General features: G+C 36.2%; 2 protein-coding genes and 1 long non-coding RNA gene across 4 annotated transcripts in view; 1 reads left to right on the plus strand and 2 right to left on the minus strand.

Moving 5' to 3' along the window:
* The window catches only part of LOC126473618 (uncharacterized), a 46,303-nt gene extending 35,967 nt beyond the window's left edge, over window positions 1-10,336 (minus strand). For both annotated transcript variants that reach the window (XM_050100801.1, XM_050100792.1), the window contains exons 1-2: window positions 10,240-10,336; window positions 9,477-9,712 (exon numbers count right to left, since the gene is read on the minus strand). In XM_050100801.1, coding sequence (XP_049956758.1) covers window positions 9,477-9,712; window positions 10,240-10,327 — 324 coding nt within the window. In that variant the 5' untranslated portion in view covers window positions 10,328-10,336. The remainder of the gene's footprint in view (window positions 1-9,476; window positions 9,713-10,239) is intronic.
* A 2,320-nt stretch (window positions 10,337-12,656) lies between these two features.
* On the plus strand, window positions 12,657-13,094 carry LOC126484130 (uncharacterized). Its single transcript, XM_050107554.1, has one exon. The coding sequence runs from the start codon at window positions 12,657-12,659 to the stop codon at window positions 13,092-13,094; it is 438 nt and encodes a 145-aa protein (XP_049963511.1).
* Window positions 13,095-14,243: 1,149 nt separating this feature from the next.
* Window positions 14,244-15,491, minus strand: LOC126460224 (uncharacterized). The gene is made up of 2 exons (XR_007585936.1): window positions 15,440-15,491; window positions 14,244-14,379 (listed from the first exon to the last, which is right to left on the minus strand). It is a non-coding gene; the product is annotated as an uncharacterized LOC126460224 (long non-coding RNA).
* Window positions 15,492-21,494: the final 6,003 nt, after the last annotated feature.

A 21,494-nucleotide genomic window follows, 5' to 3' on the forward strand; every position in this document is an offset into this window, starting at 1 on the left:
TGAGCATTCCGAGCCACGATAAATCTGTGTGCGATGGTTTGGGAGGAACTATAAAAAATGTATTGAGAAAAGCTTGTCTTCAACTAGCAAATTATGCACAAATAACAACTGCATCTGATGTTTACAATTTTTGCAAACCTAATATTGACAATTCTTTTTTCATTTCTTAGAGAAAGTCAATGTAGATTTTCTATGCAAAAACCTCAAGAAGAGATTTTCAACAACCTGTACAGTAACTGTTACCAGGAATTTTCACCATTACAAACCACTTTCTTGTGATTATTTAGAGATTGCAAGAGTAACTTCTTCCGAAAAGCCTTCCTTGATTTTTTCATTCAATGAAAATGCCCCACAATGGACTTGCACTTGTCCTCAACAAGATTCTTTTGTAGTAGCTGTGTGTGATGACAGGTGGTACTTTGCCTTTGTGAGAAATGTCTGTGATGAAGAAGGGGACATTGAACTACTTTTTCTCTGCCCACCTGGATCAGCAGTAATATTCTTCGGGCCGGAAAAGGAATACTCTTGTTTCGTGCCTTAGGAAAACATTTTATTTGCTGTTGGTGTACCTAAATTGACATCATTGGGCAGAATGTATTACTTTAATGATACAGATATGAAGTTAAGAGAATATAATTTGTCACAGTGGATTAAAAACAGATATGCTCTTAAGAAGTTTCATCGATAGTTTCATGGATCTTCACCGCTGAACAGGTACATTTTAAATTAATATTAGTGTGGCTAGAATAATTGTTGTTTACAGATGGTAATTTTACACCCTAAATAAAGTTAAGATGTGTAATGAAAATGTTTCAATTAAATTTGTAACTTTTGGGTCTGTAGTTTCATGAGGCAGCCTTACTATAGGTTGTCATTTTACATAATCTGATTTGAATGACTTTCTGAACAATGACGTGATATGTGTTAAACATCCAGGGTGCTGCCTCTATATCTCTCTCTCTCTCTCTCTCTCTCTTCCAATAAATAAATCTTGTATCAGCTGTCAGAAAGTGTTTTACATACTTAAAAATCATTGTTTGGGCCACAACTGCTGAAGTTGATTTTCTATATTCCAAAGAGTCAAGAATAGTTATTAATTTTTGTTTAATGCATGGGAGAGTCTAACAGAGATACTGAAGAAACGTAACTGGCATACTCTTTAAGACAGACGTAAACTATTCCGAGAAAGTTTCAAGCACCAACTGTAACTGATTACTTTATGGACAGACTACAACTCCCTAAGTATCGCCCATATAGGGATCATAAGGATAAGATTAGAACAATTACTGGCATAGTCCATATCCCTTCAGGCAGGCTAGGAAAGAATCTTATCTTCATAGTCTCAGATATTATTGAATTTAGCATATGTTAAGATGGAGGACTAAGTAAGGAAAACATATTCTTTTTGTTTTCTCCAAAAAGTTCCTGCTCTGAGGTACAGCCCTCCAAAGATGACACTGTGCACACCATTTTGAAGATGCGAATTTTGGAAAAATTTTATAATGATTCATCTTCGGGACATTTTATATGTTTTTTTATTTGAAAGATAATTGGTTTATGATTACTAAGAAATCTTCCATTTGGACTTATCTCTTCTTTTACTATAGCGTTCTGAACTTTTTTTTTATAATTTATGGATTTTTTTTTTTTTTTTTTTTTTTTTTTCAAAAGTGGCAATCCATAAAACTATGACTTTTTCTGTTGATTAGTACCATATAGTTCTACATTCCCTGAAAAGGAGAGCTTCCACTTTTAGGTTGAACAGGTTTTATAAACAACTGAAATTTTTGCCGTACAGAAAACCTGTTTTATCATCACATAACAGGCTCATAAGAATCAAAACCTAGCCTTATAGTCAATGAACCAAAAATGTGTTCCATTACTTCAGTATCCTCCTTTGTTTTGTACAGAAATTAGCCAGTCAATGAACTAAAAATGTGTTCCACTGCTTCAGTATCTTCCTTTGATATAGAGTGATGCCTTCTTCCTTTGATATAGAGTGATGCCTTCTTCCTTTGATATAGAGTGGTGCCTTCCTGGTGAACCAATAGGAACTGGAGCATTTACAATCTTCAAAATATTGTGAACAGGAAGTCAGCACTGATGGTGTTGTTGCTATCCTTCAGCTGGAAACCTATACCCAGCAGCTGGTCCACATGGTAGCATAAAATTCACTACAATTTTGTTTAACTCATAACTGGTGTCTATAATCTCTGCAATCCACCAGTCACAGTCATACACAAGCACACCACAAACATTCCTCTGATGTCGGAATGACTGGACGATCAATTAACACCAAGATCAAAGAGCTTAAGTGACATTGCAGGTGGAGAAATCTGCCGTGGCAGAGCACGCACTGAATGAGACCGACCACGTAATAAAATTCGCCGACACAGAAGTTCTGGCTGTAGAGAAGTACTATCACACGCGCTTGTTCAGAGAAGCTGTAGAAATACAAAAACATGTGAACAGTTTCAACAAGAAAAAGGAAGCCTTAAGGTAAACGGATCCTGGCTTCCCGTACTGCAGCGAACGACCGTCGCAGGTAGCAAGAGGAGAACCGCACCGGAAATGACCGCGGAGAAGCCCTCGGACTTTGGCGCGCCAGGTACATATAGTCTGCGGCCACGAGCTCGACTCCAGTTCACCACCGCCAATGGAGGGTGAAGCTTTGACAATGCCAGCCACTCGTGCTGGCGAAACATCAGAAAAATCAGTAGATGAATGTCGGATGGAGAACCCGAGACGAAAGCCAATAGGCAGTCTGGTGGTGAATGTTAAGAACACTTATTTCTTCAGACAGCTTCTATGATATAGAATAAGACCGTTCAAGCACTGAAAGTTCCCTTAAAACATTTTTCATTGGTATCCAAACTTTGTCACTAGTAGATTTCTTGAATGATGTTCTTAGGCCAGCAGGGTGGTAAAAATGCACAAAAACATCACTGTTTTCCAAACTTACTCTTTCAACCTCTGCAAGCCACCACTGTCCATCAGACACACATGCCACTATGTCATTCAACATTAAAGACAGAGATGTAATTTTACTGACACAAAGATCCTCATAAATTTCAGTTTCTGATGTTACATAGCATAGATCTAAGTTTTCTAATGCTAAGGAATTTGTGGAAATGCCATGTTCCTTTTATTGCTATAGTTTTCAAATCTGGTTTTAAGTGTTGTTTTCATATACAGAACCCCTTCTTCTTTCTTGATCAGAAAATAGGTAATGCCTTTAATATTATCCTTGCAAAAGACATAAATGTCCTGTACTGTGAGAATTTCGTCTGTGCTTGGTCTTTGTAGGCTGGCATTACTTACTTCACATTTTGTTGTACCTCCTACTCCATCAAATGCATTTTTACCATGGCAAGATGCGAACAAGTGCCATTCAGCCTCCAACCCAAAGTCTACTTTGGGGTTGCACAGATTTCAAATATTCTTTTTGTTCTTATACTTCCATCTGAAAAGTATATCAGCTTCTCAACACTGGGAAATTTTTATTTTATGTAATTTATTACATACTTTTGAAACACATGTACAGCCAAAGAGTTGTGCTCCAAGTAGTCACTTAGAATCCAAATTGAAGAACTGTGAACTTCATCTTTCTCATTTTTAAAGTAGAGAATAAATGGATGCACTGTTGCATGGTCATTGAACCAGTGCTACCCTTGTATTGCATCCTGAATCACACATGTAAAATTTTCTGCAAAATCAGCTAGAACTATGCATTCAGTTTCATGACGTCGTGCTTTTTTGTCCTTCAAAAACTTACTTTGGGTTTTAGAAATATAGTGGTGACTTAAGTTTTTGTATGTTATCAATATAGATTCCAAGTACTCTTCCTGTGATTTAACCACTGTTATCATTTCTGCCCTGTCAGTTGTGACCCACTGTTTGAAGGTAATACTGCCTGGCATTTCCTCATCATATTCGTGAAACAATTCAGTAATGGCTTCCTTACCAGGGCATTTATTACACATACTCATCATGCAGTCATAACTGTGTCACAGACCACTAAAACTAGTAACTCTTTGTACTTAAGATCACTGAGTTTTGCACCCACAATCATCAGTTTAACATTTTGATGATATAAACAAACACATACGGAGTGTGTCCCTGAGATCCAACCAAAATACACCACTTAGGGCAGAGGTCACAAAATTTTGACCTTCCAATTTTGCGTTCAGGATGAGAATTTTTGAAAGCTACATAAAGTCCATTTAAATCTGACAGCACTAGACGTTTCTGCTTTGTTACTTTAACTCCATTTATAACAACTCTTTTACTACCTTTGCATCCTAGGCACAGTCTACTGTTTTCATCATCTTCAAAAAACTGCTGGATCTTTTTAATTGTTACACCTACTCCTTCCTTCTTTCCTAAAACTGGGAGAATGCCTTGCTCTTTCACTAATTTTTGGGTTAGTTTAACCAAATGATGATAAACGTTGCATTCATGAAGAGAAACGTTGAATTCATGAACTAAGTTTTCTCTTGATCGTGCGTCAGGGAGCAAACTTAAAATTTTAACTTTTTGCTCTTTAGATGTCACTGAACATTTCATTTCTAATTTCTCTATTAAGCTCAAACATTCAGCGTCAGACGATGCTGGTGGTAGGTTTTCTTCTTCTTTAGAATTAATGTTGGTATCTGTATCATTAAAGCATGATTCCAAGTCTTCTCTAATTTTGTCTGAAATTTGTTGTATCTTATTTTCAACAGCTGCTTTTCTTTTTCTGCTACTTAATTTTATTATTTTCAAAGCAGGAGATACATCTAACTTAGAACAAGCAAAATCCAATATGCTAACAGCTTCCTCATTAGGAATATAAATGTCATTAATAAGGCTGCATGATTCTGGTTCTGGATTCACAACAAATATTTTTGAGTAACAATGTGCGCACAGGGAATTTCCAGGAATCACATTACGTTTCACATGGAAAGCTGTTTCACTCTCACATAACAAGGACAAATGTTCAAGTTTTACTTCCCTCAAACCTTTAGTAACAGGCTTTTTATGAACTTTAAGTGGATCACAGCACTTTCTTCCAAAAATGTCGTCGTACTTCAGAAAATATTTCTTCTCGTGATACTCAAACACTGATGTTATAGAAGAACTTACTTGAAATTTAAACAAAGTTTGTCTAACTTCATCAAAGTCATTGACATTTCTCAAGTTTTTTGAAACTGAACTGTAAACTGCTTTGTGACACATTTCACTTGCTATCTGTCCAACAGAGCACTGTTCATCCATGTTATTGCATTCCAGTTAAGGTCTCAAAATTAATTACAAATTACACACAGAACAATGCACATAATACATTCTACACTCTCAATGAAGTATGTACATCCACTCTAACAGAGGTTTCAGAACAGACTCACTACAACAATGCCGCACCCAGCAATAATGTACTTCTACAATGCCACACCCAGCAATAATGAACTTCTTTATTGACAATAAACCTGAACTTAAATAAGCATTTTGATTACCATAGAACAAAAGCGAAAGCTCCTATTGCTAATATTGCATTATTAAAAATAAATAAACTAAATGAATATTTGGAGATAGAGTTAACTAAATATATGTCACAATTAAACTTGATTACAATGAAACAATAAACCATTTAAATAGGCAACAGCCATAAGATGAGTTGTAGAGTAACTTGAATTATTTCCGCATTTTCAAAAATTCATATCTTTGTTCACTGTCAGATACCAATGTTGAAATTTTTACAGTACAGTGCTATCATATAGGTGTACAAACTGTGCAAAAATCATGTTTTTATATTCAGTCCCACATGAGATAACTAACCCCAAACTTTACAAAAAAAAAAAATTTTCAAATTTCAAAAATTCATAAAAAATTAAGGAAACATTTGTAAATGTTCTTGCACTATATGAGGGTAGGAGTGTATCATATCTAACTATAGGAAAAAAAGACTCTCATAAATCAATCCTTGTTTGTTATTTTTGGGCCTAAAAAGTCGATTTTGGAAAATTTGGATACCAAACTTTGGCAGTAATTTTGATTGGTTATTTTTGAATTTATGGTATTTTGTGTAACAGGCAATGCAAATTTCAAGTAAGTTCTTCTAAAAACAATCATGTCAATTGCAATGTTGTAACTTACTCCAGTGCAGAGACATTAAAATTTTTGCTAATGTCTCCAGACTGAAAAATAGTCACATGCCTACAAATAAAAACGGCCGCCATCCAGTAAAGGTGCAAGATAAATTATTTTCAGAAACTGTTTTGAATTTCTCAAATATAGGTCATTCACATTAAAAAAAGTTTAAATATGTAAAAATGGTCAAGCAACCATCACTGGAATACTTTATATGTGTTAGCCCTGGCTAACACGTACCTCTGTAGTTGACTGATTCAGTGTACCTAATTCTTCCTCTACTGATGCTAAATTTGCATCATCTGCACCATGGCAGGCTTCACCTTATTCAGATACTATCATGGTTGTTATTCTGTCAAAATATATTGAACACAAAAAGTTGTCACTGGAAATGTCTTCACTTTGAAACAGAATCTTCAAATGAAAATACTTATTCCCACCCTGGACAAAGTCTGTTGCCTTTCTCTCTCTCATGGCCCCGGTCAGAAGACATTTCAAACATTCCTTTTGACAAAACACACTACAACTGTTCAACTGGCAAATTCCTCACGAAAATGCAGAACTCACTGGATGGTCTCAGATTTCTTAGAAGCCTCTTCAGTAGACAAATTAGCACTGAACAACTACAATAAAGAAACCTGCAATGAACAACCACGACAAAGAAACTGACAAGAAACTACAACACAGTGCAAGAAAAAGCTGCAACAATGAAAGTGAAAAGAAATAACTGCAACAAAGACAATAGAAATAAACATTGCAACAAAGAAATTTGTAAGAAACAACTTAATTGAAGACAAACAATATCCTTGAAAAGGGTCAATGTAAGCATCCGATTCCACCCGTCGGCTTTGACCTGTGACGTAAGGCTGTTGTGGTGTGTGACATCACGACGGTGCGGAGTTTAGTTAGTGGTGGTGGTTAGTGTTTAACGTCCCGTCGACAACGAGGTCATTAGAGACGGAGCGCAAGCTCGGGTTAGGGAAGGATTGGGAAGGAAATCGGCCGTGCCCTTTCAAAGGAACCATCCCGGCATTTGCCTGAAACGATTTAGGGAAATCACGGAAAACCTAAATCAGGATGGCTGGAGACGGGATTGAACCGTTGTCCTCCCGAATGCGAGTCCAGTGTGCTAACCACTGCGCCACTTCGCTCGGTTTTAGTTAGTGAGAGTGGTGTGTTTGTAGGTGTTGTTTTGTTGTGATCGGTGGTGATCTCTCGTGATGTGTTTATGTATTGTGTGTTAGGTGATGTTTTTGGTTTAGTTTACGTGTGTGGCGTGTTTATACATGGCGTATTATTGCAGTCAGTGGTTCTCTCTGGTGGTGTCTTTATGGGTAGGGTGTTATATGGCGTGTGGGATTCAACTGCGTGGTAGCATTGCACGTGCATGGCATAGATGGTGACTGTGCTTTCATCAGAATATATTGAAGTGAGTTAAGAATTTTGGTTTTGTTATGTTGATGTTATTGTTGTTTTTTTTCTGTTCATCGTGTGTGAATTTTGGCAAATTGCTTTGTTAACGTCTTTGGTAGGTATGGATATGACTGACAAGGTTAAAACAGTTCATGGTTGGCAGTGATGATGGGGGACAGTGCATTGTCTCTAATAAAATTTCTTCAGCTATTCGGCTCGTTGGCTGAAGTCATGATGTGTTCAGCGTGTCGTGAAGAAATGAGCCTTACAAAAGTACCACCATCTTGGACCAGGAACGGCTACATGTGGAGATGTCGTAAGGATAACAGGTCAAGGGAAGTGTTCGATTCCAATTTTGATTTTCTAGGTGTTTTTTTGTGGTAGGATTAAGTGTAGTGGTGGTGAAAGTTTTGAGATTTATAGTGTGGTATCGGTTGTTTCGCTTGACCTGTTATATGTCAAGGGAAGTAATCTATCTCAGTGGATTTTGTGTGTAGTGGAATTTGGGAAGGTTGTGGGGTATTGTAATTTTAGTGTTTTTTGCCATTTGGTGTGGTGGCGTGTGTGTATATTTAGTTTGTCCCCCATCTAAAAACCCCCAATTTCCCCCGCTTGTCCCGTTAGCTTCATTATATTTTTGGAGGAATATGTGTTTGGTGGTTTACTTGATGACGTCATAGGAGCAGTATGAGATTTGTTGTGAATGGTCGTTTCCGCCATATTGGTGGCATCATCGGTGAAAGCAGAGGGATGGAATCAGACTTTTCCGTTATGAATTTTTAAAATGAAACCTGTCCAACTTAAAAGTGGAAGCCCTCCTTTACAGAGAATACAGTACTACATGGACAAATCAACAGAAAAAAAATCTAACTTTTCTGGTTGTCATTTCTGAAAAAATAAATTTTTTCTGTAAATTATTAAAAAAAAATTCAAAAGACGACAGTAATGTCCAAACAAAAGATGCTATTGTAATGATAAAGCAATTATCTTTCAAATAAAAACAACTAACAAAATATCTAGAACTGTTACAGAGATATAGCATTTTAAAATTTTTTCCGAGATTCGTATCTTGAAAACGATGTTCGCAATGTCATCTTTGGAGGTCTGTATCTCTGGGCAGGATTTTTTTTTTGAAGAATACAAAAAAGTATGTTTCTTACTTACACCTGAATGTTAACATATGCTAAATTCAATAACATCCCAAACTATGAAGGTAACCCCACTGCCTGAAGTGATATGGATTATTTCTACTTCATCCACAGAGGCATTAAAACAATCAGTCTTCTTGCACTACATACGTGACTGAACAGGAAGTTACCCTAATAGCTGGTACACTTGGACGTACCCTTGCCATGCACTTGACAGTGGTTTGCAGAGTGTAGACATAGATGCTGCAGAGACCAAACAAAATTCACTTTATCATTTGAAATCAGAAGTTTCTCCAACACTTACATCCACAGATGAAACAACAGATTTTATATATAAAACTAGCTAACAACGTAATTCTATAACAATACCTATTCCATTTTTCATTTAAATTCGAACTTCATTGATTTAATAGATGCTATAATCTGTTACTTCATGTTTTGGTGTAAATAAGATACACCACTGTATTCTCTAAGTAGTCATTATTGTACTCAACTGTGCGACAATGAAAAATTGGCACTTATTTCATTTCCAAATTTACGAGCAAATACTACTGTGGTGCCTACTTCGCTCTTCATAATAAATAATAATGCATGAAAACGAATTAAACAAATTTCTACTCATAGATACAAAGAAAAAAACAAACACAATATAAAACAGATAATAAGAGCAACAATGGTTTCCAAAACACTACTCTGATATTTTCAAAATATATTTATTAGACTCAAAACCTCTAGGATAACTACATATAAATAAGTCAAAATATATTCTAGCGCTGAACAACTAATTACCTGTACATAATCGATGCATTCACCAGTAACTGGATCCTTTCTAAAAGTTACATTTTGTATCACCGCAAACAAATCTCCTTCACCTAGAAGCTCAACTTTAAACTTACAGCGAAATTCTTTGTATCCAGACCACTTATCAAATGTTCGCTGTTCAGTAATTAAAATTCCATTTTCTGGAGGAAGTTTAATTGTTTGTTTTTTCACGTGTGAACAAACCTTGTCATGCCCTAAACTATCTGGAAGAAAAAAATCAGAATGAGAATAACTTAGTAGTAATGTAGTCGCTCGCACATTGAAATTTTTAACTTCATTATAATGCTGTCAACATTAATTATTTCAAGTGACTGAGTATGCACTTGATCAATACACTGCACACCAAAAGAAACCACCCGATCAACATTGTATATCACTTTAAACAACAACTATCACCAGAAGGATTAATCACTGAAAAACAAATATTTCACCGCTCGCCTGCGCCAAGTTAAAAATTCTTCAGGGAAGACAGCGTCAACAACTTCCAGCAACACTACTATACGCTATACGCCTGCTCTGTCAATTCATTTGCTGACATATTTAGCCTAGCAATAAACTTTCATTTACACCAAAATTATAAAAACCATCATATTTATTTCCGGTATTTTGTTACGAACTGGATTATATGAGCTGTCAAAACATGTAAACATTGGTAAAAAATAGACAATTCTGTAGCACAGCACACAAATTTTCTCCCATCATTGCAGATTCCAGTATAGATTACACTCACATTTCCTGTAAGCGGAACACTGAAGAAAAACCATCAAAAAACTAAAACATAATATAACACTCTGCATCCGACCACCAGTCGGCGCCATCTTCACCGTTTTCACTGATTGCACTCGATTCCCAGATTTTTACTCAACGATGTTCTACGAAAATGGTATGACGCACCCACTACTCTCCAGAGATGTTGCACGAACATACATTCCACCCTCGGATCGCACATCTGTTATACGATCTGTTAAAAGTCTTACTATAGTAAAGGTTTCATCTTTTATATTATTTTAATTATTATGGTATATTTAGTTTTTGACAATTTATTCCACAAGTATGATTTTGAGCAGCCTACACGCCCATCTGTGCAGCCATTGTATTCCCCAATTTGTATTTTGAGCAGCCTACACGCCCATTTTGAGCAGCCTACACGCCCATCTGTGCAGCCATTGTATTCCCCAATTTGATTACGTTAAGCGTCATTAGTCAACTTTGCTTACTCCCTTAGGTGAAACCTCCGGGGAATTCACTGTATCGACTGGTTTGCATCCTGCGCGGCGCTCATATATAAGCGAAAACGATTACAGTTGACATGTTAGTTCAGATGAGGACAGAGCGATTTGTAAAGTGTTAAGTACGCAAAATTGTGTCAATGGAAAAAGAAGATTGTAGTAGTGGTCGTGTTTAACTGTAAGAAGTGAATTCAAAAATACAGAAAATTCTTGGAGACTAATCCTGAATGTAATGGTTGGTTGTGCATTGATGAACCGAACTCTGAAAGGGCTAGATGTAGAACCTGTAAAATAATTTTTGTGCCTGAATTGGGATGTGTTACAAACATTCTTTTAGTGAAAACCATGTCAAAAATGTGAGGATGATGTCATCTAAAAGCCAGATAATTTTGAGTTCATTTGTGAAATCAGTTACAAGTGACGTAGCTTTAAATAATCAGGCTCACACTGCTGTAATTAAATTGGTGGGATTCGTGGCAGATCACAATCTGCCTTTCAGTGTTGCAGATCAGCTGGAGGGCATAGTTAACCCGTAACTGGTACACCTAGGTCCTAGGGACCTGAGATAAATTTTTTTTTTTTCAGCATTGCAATGTGTGCAGCACACTGACTTGCACTCCTACGTACTCTCCAGCATTCGGTTGGCTATCAGCCCACAGCATTGTCACAAGTGTCTTCGCTAGTTTTGCATCTATAAAAGCACATGGGACCCAAGGACCCAGTTGTAACTGCAGTGGAAGTTTTACATCTTAACAGCACTTGCAATATTTTGGAATTATTGTACCACATTTCATAAAAATGAGTGTGGAAGATACCATCGATACTCAGAACGAACCAGTGGACAGTGATATTGATGATATAAGCGGAAGTGGCAGCAATTGTGAAACTAGTGAACATGAAACTGAATGTGACAGCAATGAAGGACAATCTACAGGTAATAATATCTATGAGAGAAATAGAGTCAAATGGTCAACAGCACCCAGCATACGTGGTAGAATCCCACAAAGCAATATCATCTCTCCAATTCATCTTCCTGAAATACATGGCCCAGCTAGACAGGTAAACAAAAAGATCCCTCTAGCATTTTGGGAACTACTTTTCACTGATAAAATGATTCCAGAGATAGTACTCAGAACCAATGAAAAAATTATATCATTGGTGCCTGAGTCTAAAAGTTTATTCTTTCAAAAGTAACAGATAAAGTGGAAATAAAGGCCCTTATGGGTCTTTGGTATCTCTGGGGAGCCTTCAGATCAAACAGTGAAGATCTGGATGATTTGTTTGCTACAAATGGCACTGGTAGACCAATGCCCTTGAAACGTCTATTATTTTTATTGCATTGTCTTCCTTTTGATGATTCAACAACCCGTGATACCAGAAAACTCAGAGATAAAATGTACCACATCTCTTGGCTATTCAATTCATTTGTAAAAGGTTGCCAAGAAAACTATCCAGTTGGGTAATATGTCACCATGGACGAAATGTTTGTTGGATTCCGTGGCAGATGTGCATTCAGGATGTACATTCCTTCCAAGCAAAGGAAATATGGAATAAAAATATTCATCTTGGCTGATGCCAAATGCATTACTGTTTGAATGCCGAAATTAGTAGTGGAAAACCAGCTGTAACCACCCCAGAACGTATGCTCATTCCAACTGCAGTTGTCATGCAGTTGGTTGAACCAATTAGAGGAAGCAACAGAAATGTGCCTGGAGACAACTGGTTCTCAGGTTCTCAAGTGTATAAATGAGTTGTCCAAATGCCATTTTACTTATATTGGCACTATAAGAAAGAATAAGGCTGAGCTACCCTTAAACATTACTGAAGCAAAAGCAGAAATGAGTCTTCCTCAATTTATGGATACTCTGGCTGTATAACACTACTTTCACACATCCCAAAAAAGAACAAGGTAGTGAACATGATGTCAATAATGCACTATGGTGAATGTGAGATGGAACATAAGCCTGAAATTATATACGACTACAATAGAACAAAATGGGGTATTGATGCTCTTGATGAAAAGACTCATAATTATACAACTTTCAGAAGAAAAAGGCGGAAGCCTATGGCAATATTCTACACCATATTGGATATAGCTGGTGTAAATGCTTTTGTTTTACTCCAGGCCAAAGAAGACAATAATGATATTATTCGTCGAGAATTCCTCATTCAACTAGGAATGGAACTTGTAAGTGACCATATGAAAAGAAGACTGGATTCTCCATTTCTGAGAAAAGACGTCAGAAATTCGATTTTTGATATTTTAGGAATGAATCCTAACGAGGCACCAGGAACATCCCAAGCCGGCAAAGAGGCTCCTCCTACTAAATCTAAGAGAAGAAGGTGCTCCATATAACCATCTAAGAAAGATAGGAAAGCATCACGAGAGTGTGCCAGATGTCAAGCACCATTCTGTTTGGAATGTTCCAGTGTTTTGTGCTCAAAGTGTTTCGGTGGTTTGGAAGAGTAAAAATACTAAATTTAACTGGTAAATGGTTTGGAAGAGTAAAAATACTAAATTTAACTGGTAAAAACAATAAATTATCTAAAACATGAGATTTTTAGACAATTGCTGCTATTTTTTACCATTTTAATAATCAAGTATGTCATTCAGCTGAAAACGTTACCACAGAATCTTCCCAGAAGCTATGCCTGCGGAAATCTTTATACCGTATTTGAACTTTTCTTTTGGTTTACAGCTTTGAAGAACAGTCCATTTTGATTGTAAATGTGTAATTTCAGTTATAAAGGTTAATATTTGTAGCTCTCGAGTAGGACTTGACAAATGTATGTTTTTCACTTTTTGTGCTTTAACTACTTCACTGTCTTTTTTTATAGTTTCTGAAAGAGATGACCAGAAATAAGGAAACTAGTTTTGTATTAGCATTAATAATACCCTCTTAAATAGTTAATATTTAAATTTTATCATCTTGTTTATTTTCTTCTAAAACCTGTTCAGAATTTATCTGGGTCCTGACGACCCAGGTGTACCTTGTGTATTAACATTTTTGGATGTACCAGTTAGGGGTTAAGAGTTGCCATGTTGATTCTAAAATCGCTGACAGTATAAATTTGCTTCACATTAAGTGTTCCCAGATCGTAGAGAAAGTTAGGAGTGAGTCATAAGAACGAACTTACAGAAACACTGAGACATACAAAATTCAGTTTTCTTACTGATGAGTCAACAGATGTATATAGCACAGTAAGCTGGTTTCAAACTTGTTTCCAGATGTAAAGATCAAGTATATAAGCTTGATCAAAGCTGGAATATTCAGGCCTGTTAGTTGGATTCAAGCTTGAAATAAACATCAAAGTTGGCAGAGTTCAAGTTATATTTCAAGCTTGACTTATCAAGTTTGGTTCCAGCTGTATCTACACACGTGGAATACAGCCTGGTATTTACAGCTTGTTTTAAGCTACATAATTATTAATCTGAATTTAATGAACCTAATTAATTAAATAAATATCAGAATGGAAATGGTGTGAAAAAATTTATCAAGACATGTATGTTTAAAAAATTTTATTTTCAAAGTGTTTAAAATTGTTTTATTTTAAAATTTAATTATTCTGAAGCCCCTCCGGCCTCAGCACACAGACCAGAGCAGGATCAAATATCGCTGACTTCTGCTGGTATAATGATCCTGTAACAGGTAAAAGAAAATGATAGCCATACCTAAACATAAAAAAATGTAAAAATTTGAAACTGGTCAACCTAAATATAATTTATGCCCCAGATTAGCAAAATAACTTCAAACTCACTGATGTAGTAAGAATCATTAACTAGTATAAATGTCACTGAGTAAGCAGCTGCTTCTGGTGACTTCATTCCAAACAGTTTTTAAAGTAATTTGAAATAACTTTTTGTTTGAAATTTTGGGTAATTTTGCGATGACTTCATGAAGAAGCCACACATCACTATTTCTAACAGTTTCAGGGCCATTTAATCTGAATTATAAAGAAACAATTACTTGAAATCATATACACCTCATACTGTAAGCTTATAAGGAAACTACCATTTAGAAAAATGTAGACTTTTATTCTATCCACAATTATATTTTGGTGAGTAAAACTGAATCAGAATGAAATAAAAGATGAAATCGAAATGAATTTAAGAAATTACCCGTTCAGTGGAACTGAAATGTAAAAGAACAAAAAATGTTCTCCTTGTCATATTTTAATGTTGCCTTTTATTAGATTTCAGCCACATTACAAATAACAATAAAAGTAAGAAGTACCAGTAGGCCTTGCAGTATTATTTCACCTAGGGAACAACAAAATTAAAAGCAATTGAAGACCAGTCAAAGCTACGTAAATAAAAAATACTTTTCACGTTCACCATGTCATTACCATTTGTATTAGCAAAGAAACTTTTCACACTTCACAATTATTCATTCATGGTGTGACACACGCGAGTACTTACAAGTAAAGAAATGTAATAGGGCGATATATAAAAAGGTGAGATTTTAAAAAGGTAAAATAACATTAAGTTTTAATTTATTGGTGCCACGTACTAGAGAGCTAGTTTAAAATGACCTTTTTGCTGAACAACTTGTAATATGTTTTCTTAGCTGGTAATCCATTTCACTTTCATCCAGATTCAATTTTTCTACGTAAAAGAATATGATATTTCTTTACGTTATGTAACAATATTTAACATTTGTAATATTAACGTACCACTAGAGAAAAAATGCACCAGCGTACCTGTAATACACTATATATCTTCTTCAGACCCGGTGTAGCAGTAAGGCAGGGGATGCCACACACTTTCCAAACTATTTTCCAGTATAAAACAAACTTCACAACAGTCAACAATCATTAACGCATGTCACAAAAATAAAATGGCCGTAAACCTAGCAGAGTCAGTGCAACTGCAAGGCTTATAAACGCTTGTGGCGCTTCCCGTAGACGTCTATGGAAGCTATGCTGCGTGTACATCTGCTGTACAGCCTTCCAGGGAAATTACAGTTTATTTCAAGCTTGGGAAAATTATTTTAATTCAAGCTAAATTTTTACAGCTTGATGTAAACTGTGTAACAGGTTGATTTTTCAATCTTGAATTTTCAACTGAACCTAAACTCAATATCCACTTTGAAATAAGCTGTGTAACAGGTTGATTTTTCAATCTTGAATTTTCAACTGTACCTAAACTCAATATCCACCTTGAAATAAGCTTGAGTGCTAGCTAGCATCTGTTAAAACATCCTGTGTTGTTTTTAGATAATTGAAAGTAAATTTTGGAAACTTTATGAAATTTTTAATCAGGGTGAATATGATGAAGCAAAGGAATGTGAAATAATTAATATGGGCACAACGGCATGAACTTCAAAAGTTTTTAGATATCTAAATTTATAAATTGCTGCATCCATCTCAGACAAGATGGCTATCTTTGTGTGCTATTGTAGCGAGGGTTTTAGAGCAGTGAGCTGCTTTGCATCTCTATTTTGATTTTAAATACCTAGAGGATGTGCTGGTTGTGGCAGAAGAAATTCTCTAATCCCTCAATGACAATTTTTGTTGATTATTTTATTTATTTTTGGCCTCTCTGTTACCGAAATTCACAGATTTAAATAAGAACTTCCAGAGTGGTAAAGTTATTATTATTGGCTTACATTAAAAGACGGTACAGGGTTCAAGAAAATGTTGCATTGGCTCATGGACCAGCAGTATGTCGTAACCAATAAATTGATTGACACTGACCCCACAACAGGTCAAAGTTTCTTCGTGATAGCCAAATGTATTTAGGAGTTGAAGCTCTGAAGGCAATTCCAGAACCAGAAACATATAATGAATCGATGCAGGGAAAGATTTTCACTGCAGATGTAGCGATTTTATGCAGTCGAAGTTTTCAGAACTGAAAAAGAGATGTAAACTTGATGATAATTTATTGTCATTGCAGTTTTGACGCCTAAAAGGACCCTTCCAAACATGTAAAGAGAAAATACTCCCTTTCTCTTACACCTCTTATGTCAAAATTGTCAAGCATAGTCTCTCTAGATGATGATAACCATATATAAAAAATCGATGATGACTGAAGGAAACTTTCTATCGTAGAAAATAGATGAAAATATTAAGAACTGTTCAGAAGTGGGCACATATGGGGGAACATGCTCAACATAAAAACTTTATTTGGTGAGAGAGAATTCCCTGCTAATTGTGAAAGAGTTGTTATTGAGATGAAACTAATAAAAGTGAAAAATAGGAATAGGCACATTAATTCAATAGTGAATGGATGTCTGCTTGCCAGTCAGTATGTGAGGAGCATCATCTGAGTTGCATGAGGAAAAGGCAGTTATTTTCAAGGCCATCTGCTGCCAGTTCTTCTGTTTCTACATCTTGAAGGGATGAAGATATGATGATAACAATGATGATGATCATACATTCCATTTTTATGTCCTCCTCCAAGCTAAACAAATAACAAAGGAATTTTTTGTATAATTTTATGAACCATATTTAATGTTCATAAGTTGATGTAATAATCGGAAACACCTAATTATATGTGGTACCAGTATAAAGCCCCGGGTAAGACCAGTCAAGAGTTCTTCCCAATACACTGCAACAATCATAATTGCGCTCTAATTCCATTATTCTTGACAATAACCATGTAAGTGAGACAAAGTTTAGAAAAGGACTGAAATTATGCATGAAGTTTGTTAGAAGTCTCTAAGTGCTTTCATTATGAAATATTGGATGATTGTAGTGTAGGTAATTTGCCCTTCATTTTAAGTAGAAGCACGTTTTTGATGCATGTCACTATATCTCACATCATATCTCCTGAACTATTTGCTATATATTGACATTATGTTGTAGGTGCATTCAGATATTTGTGTAGATACTGTACGAAAAATGTGTTGTGAATAGCATTAGTGGTAAAGAAGTGATAAATTAAAATGTCACACTTGATGTTTACTGCACGTCAATGTTAGCAGAAGCTAGTTTTTGACATGTCTAAGTGTGTGTCATGTCATACCAACTGAACTATGTGCCGTACAGTGATATAATTTTACAGGTGGGTTTAGTGATGTATGCGGATACTGTCTGCAAAGTGTGGTGTGAACAGAATTAGTAGTAAAGAAATAAAATATTTAAACATCATGGCAGATGCTGAAGTTTGAAGTTCGATCACATGAACAGCGAAAATGTTGTGAGTGATAAACTTGTTTCCTTCCATCATTCTGTGGGGGCTGTAAGCGAGAAAAAGTTCCCTATATAAAGGTTTGAAGCTATCTATTAACTTTGTTGGAAGTCGTTAAAGTGTTATAATTTTCGAGTAATGGTTGAATTAAGTTGGAATATTTGAGCGCTATCAGCTTCAAGACAAATACTTGGTTTCTAATTGTAATACTTGTCTTATCATGTTAAGTTTAACTTACACTTAATGAGTAGATTATGAAAACAAGTTACATTTTTAAATTTGGTGGATAATTACGCAAAATATTGAAAATATTGTGCCTCTGAAGCCATTAGACAGGCCATCTACAACAAAAAGTCCAGGGCAGATACCCAAGAAAGATTTTTATTTGTAGATTGTAGATCTGTACGAACCCTTAAAGAAATGTACGATGATTTCGATGCAGTTGTACAATCCAGTAAATCTGAAAGGTTGGAAAGGCTGCTCCAGACTCACCCAAATGAGGCCAGTCAGATGTATTCTGATCAGCTTTGCACATAAGTGTAAATTTGATTCGCAGGCAAAAATATAGTTATTCACCACGTTTTTCATATATTAACAAAATGAGGTGACTCTGTGATAATGGAGTTAGTGATTATTTTATACTTCTGAGCGAAAATTTACTACAAGGAGTTTTTTGCTCGCAATCTTTTGGTTTTCTCCTCATCTTGTCGCTGTCATACGTTCCGCAACTGTAAGGTACCAGCGGTGTTCGTTGTTTATTCAAGATAAATAAATCTTTTAATATGACCAACCATGATAGAGTGTTTGGATAAAGATACGGAAACACTGCGAGAAATGCATGCTTGAACACATATGCAAATGTTAGTAATGCCTGCTGGTTGTAGTGCTGTATTTGCCCAAGAATGGCACCTGTGCAATGTTCTCAATACGTTCAAGTGTCAGTCGTGGTCAGAACATTACGTTGAAGCTAAGTGAATCTGAATGTGAGCAAATTTTTGGTGCTCATATGGTGGATACCTCCATAACCAAAGAAGCTGAAGTATTTGATAGTTTGAGAGGTGCTATACAGAAGATTTATATTGCAATAGTAATGTAAATGCCCATAACAGGAAAACAATGTGCCATAGCCATAAAAACAGGACTGTGGGGCATCTGATGGGACAAGTCTTGTTTCACACTGATTCCAACTTCTGACCAAGCTTATGTTCCACGAGTGAAACATGGTGGTGGTTAGGTAATGAAATTATCATTTGGCATTGTTGGCCAGAAGTCCCCCACCTGAGGGAGTTCAAGCGATGGGTTCCAAGTATTTTCAACTGACGACACATTTGGTGACTTGCATGTTGATGGGGATGAGGACATCACAACACCCAGTCCCCGAGTGGAGAAAATCTCCGATCTGGCTGGGAAACGAACTCAGGCACCCTGCATGGCAGTCAGGTGCACTCACCACTCAGCTAAGGGAGCGGACGAGGTTAGGTGATGAGTTGGACATTCATTGCATGTATTACATGCACCACATCATTACTCTGCAAGGTCGCATTACTGCCAAGGATTACATTACCATTCTGAGTGATCAAGTCCACTCCATGATATGATGTTTATTCTCCAGTGGTGACGTGTTTCAATATGAAAAAGCCCCTGTTCACATAACTCACATCGTTCAGGAGTGCTTTTGTGAACTTGAGGATGAATTGTCACACTTTCTCAGGCCACCACAGTCACCACATCTCAATGCTGTTGAGCCTTTGTGATCTGCTTTGGAGAGAAAGCTGCGTGATTGCTATCCATTTCCATCATTGTTCCTTGAACTTGCCACTACTTTGCTGGAATAATTATTAAATTCCATTTAAATCCTTACAGAACCTGTATTTATCCATTCCAAGACGAGAGGAAGGTGCCTGGGGCCCCAACATTTTTCCTACACTGCATTGGGCATGGCAATGTGTCGTGTTTTTGGTGTTTCTATATTTTTCCCACTCTCTGTAGGTTACATGTCAAGTAGCAGTCCCATGTGTTCCTTTAAGCACTACTGGAAGTGTTGGATTGAAATAATTACAATAAATCAGCCAAAAATTAGGCAATTCATGCATATGTGCTCTTTGTGAAGACTTATACATTCTTCCACTACACTTAATAAAGAGATCAGTATGAACTTATATGAAACATCATTCAATACGTAAGTGTAGAACACTATGCAGCTGACATTTCCTTTTTAAAATACAATCAATGGTGAATATAATGACTGGCACATGCCCAGAGAAGCCTGCAATCTCATAATTTATGCTCCTTTTGAGCCATCAAGTTTCTTTCAAGTTATTGTTTTAGTGAGATAGTTATAAGTTTACAAAATAGAAAGCAAAAAAGTGCAAATATTTTACATTTGTTATGTCAGTGCTGAGTCTGAGGCATGACAGGAAGACATAGCCTCCATCGGCTAAGTAACACTAATGATGTGAGTTTCTTTAGCTCCTCAACATCAATGGATCTACTCATCTCCAGCAAAAAGTTGCAGTGTAACAACACACTTAAGAGTACTTGGGTGTCACCAAACTGGAGGATAAAACCAGTAGATACATCGCCCTAGGTATAAAAGCCAAAATACAGATGTCAGATGTTAAGAAGTTTGGCATGTGGAGAGTGGAAATGATCAATTTTTGGTCAGAGGCTTGTTAAAAATCCCGTTTATAAGAAAGACCAAGGATCAGCTACAGAGGGCTGTTCAGATACTATGTTGAAAGTCGAAAATATGCAACTTAACAATCACCCCTACAGGTAAGAGGCCCGAGGAACGCCAAGGAGGAGGCAGAGTGATGGCCTCCATGTAGACCTACAAGTCAATGATAGACATGGACAATTGGCAAATGGCAGTGATGTATAGAAGGCGGTGGAAAAGGAAGTTCATAGTAGTGCATAGTTCTTTGGGCCTGATCGCGTACAAATAAGATACATAAAATTAAGTATACTAATATGGTAAAATTTAATTGTCTTCATTCATATTTCTTATTTAATTCCTACTATACTAACTCCTCACCTACAGCTTCCACGAAAAGGGAATGAGGCTGTTGAAATACTGTATAAAAAAGAATGTAGTGCAGCATTTTTACTTTCTCCTTTTACGTCTATACTTTCATGATATTTAATATTATTTGCTTCTGTTGCATTGCTACTGTGTACTTCAGTTTCCATACTAGCAAAACGTGCAGTGATTTACTAAATCTATAAACTGCAGTTACGTCCCAGTGAAAGGTGGCCGTGAGAACCCATGAAAAATAAGTGGGATCCGAGACAAGATGGCCGCCGAGTGAGATCACACGTATTTCTTTGCACGCTAAAGGAACTTATTTAACAGGGAATAGCGTCAAATTTAAATTTTCTTTGTTTTGTATATTTGCTGTAGTGTCCTATGTTGTCACAAAACTGAATATTAGCGTCCCAGCAGAGCTTATTCTTGAAAAAACTTCGTGTTATCTGAAATCCCGATAGTCGCGACATAACCCGAAATTTTGCGTGACATAAACACAAAAAATTCTATTCAAATTTTCTTGATAGTGTAAAAGTCGTTTAAGAAATACAGCTACTAGTTTCATCAGTTTCTGTTGTCGCAATAAAAGTGTAATTAAA

The sequence above is a fragment of the Schistocerca serialis genome, chromosome 1, assembly GCF_023864345.2.
Source record: "Schistocerca serialis cubense isolate TAMUIC-IGC-003099 chromosome 1, iqSchSeri2.2, whole genome shotgun sequence".
Classification (NCBI taxonomy): Eukaryota; Metazoa; Arthropoda; class Insecta; order Orthoptera; family Acrididae; genus Schistocerca; species Schistocerca serialis.

Bases quoted from the DNA above. Each gene is read 5' to 3' on its own strand.
- LOC126484130 (XM_050107554.1), top strand. From the start codon at position 12,657: ATGATGTCAATAATGCACTATGGTGAATGTGAGATGGAACATAAGCCT.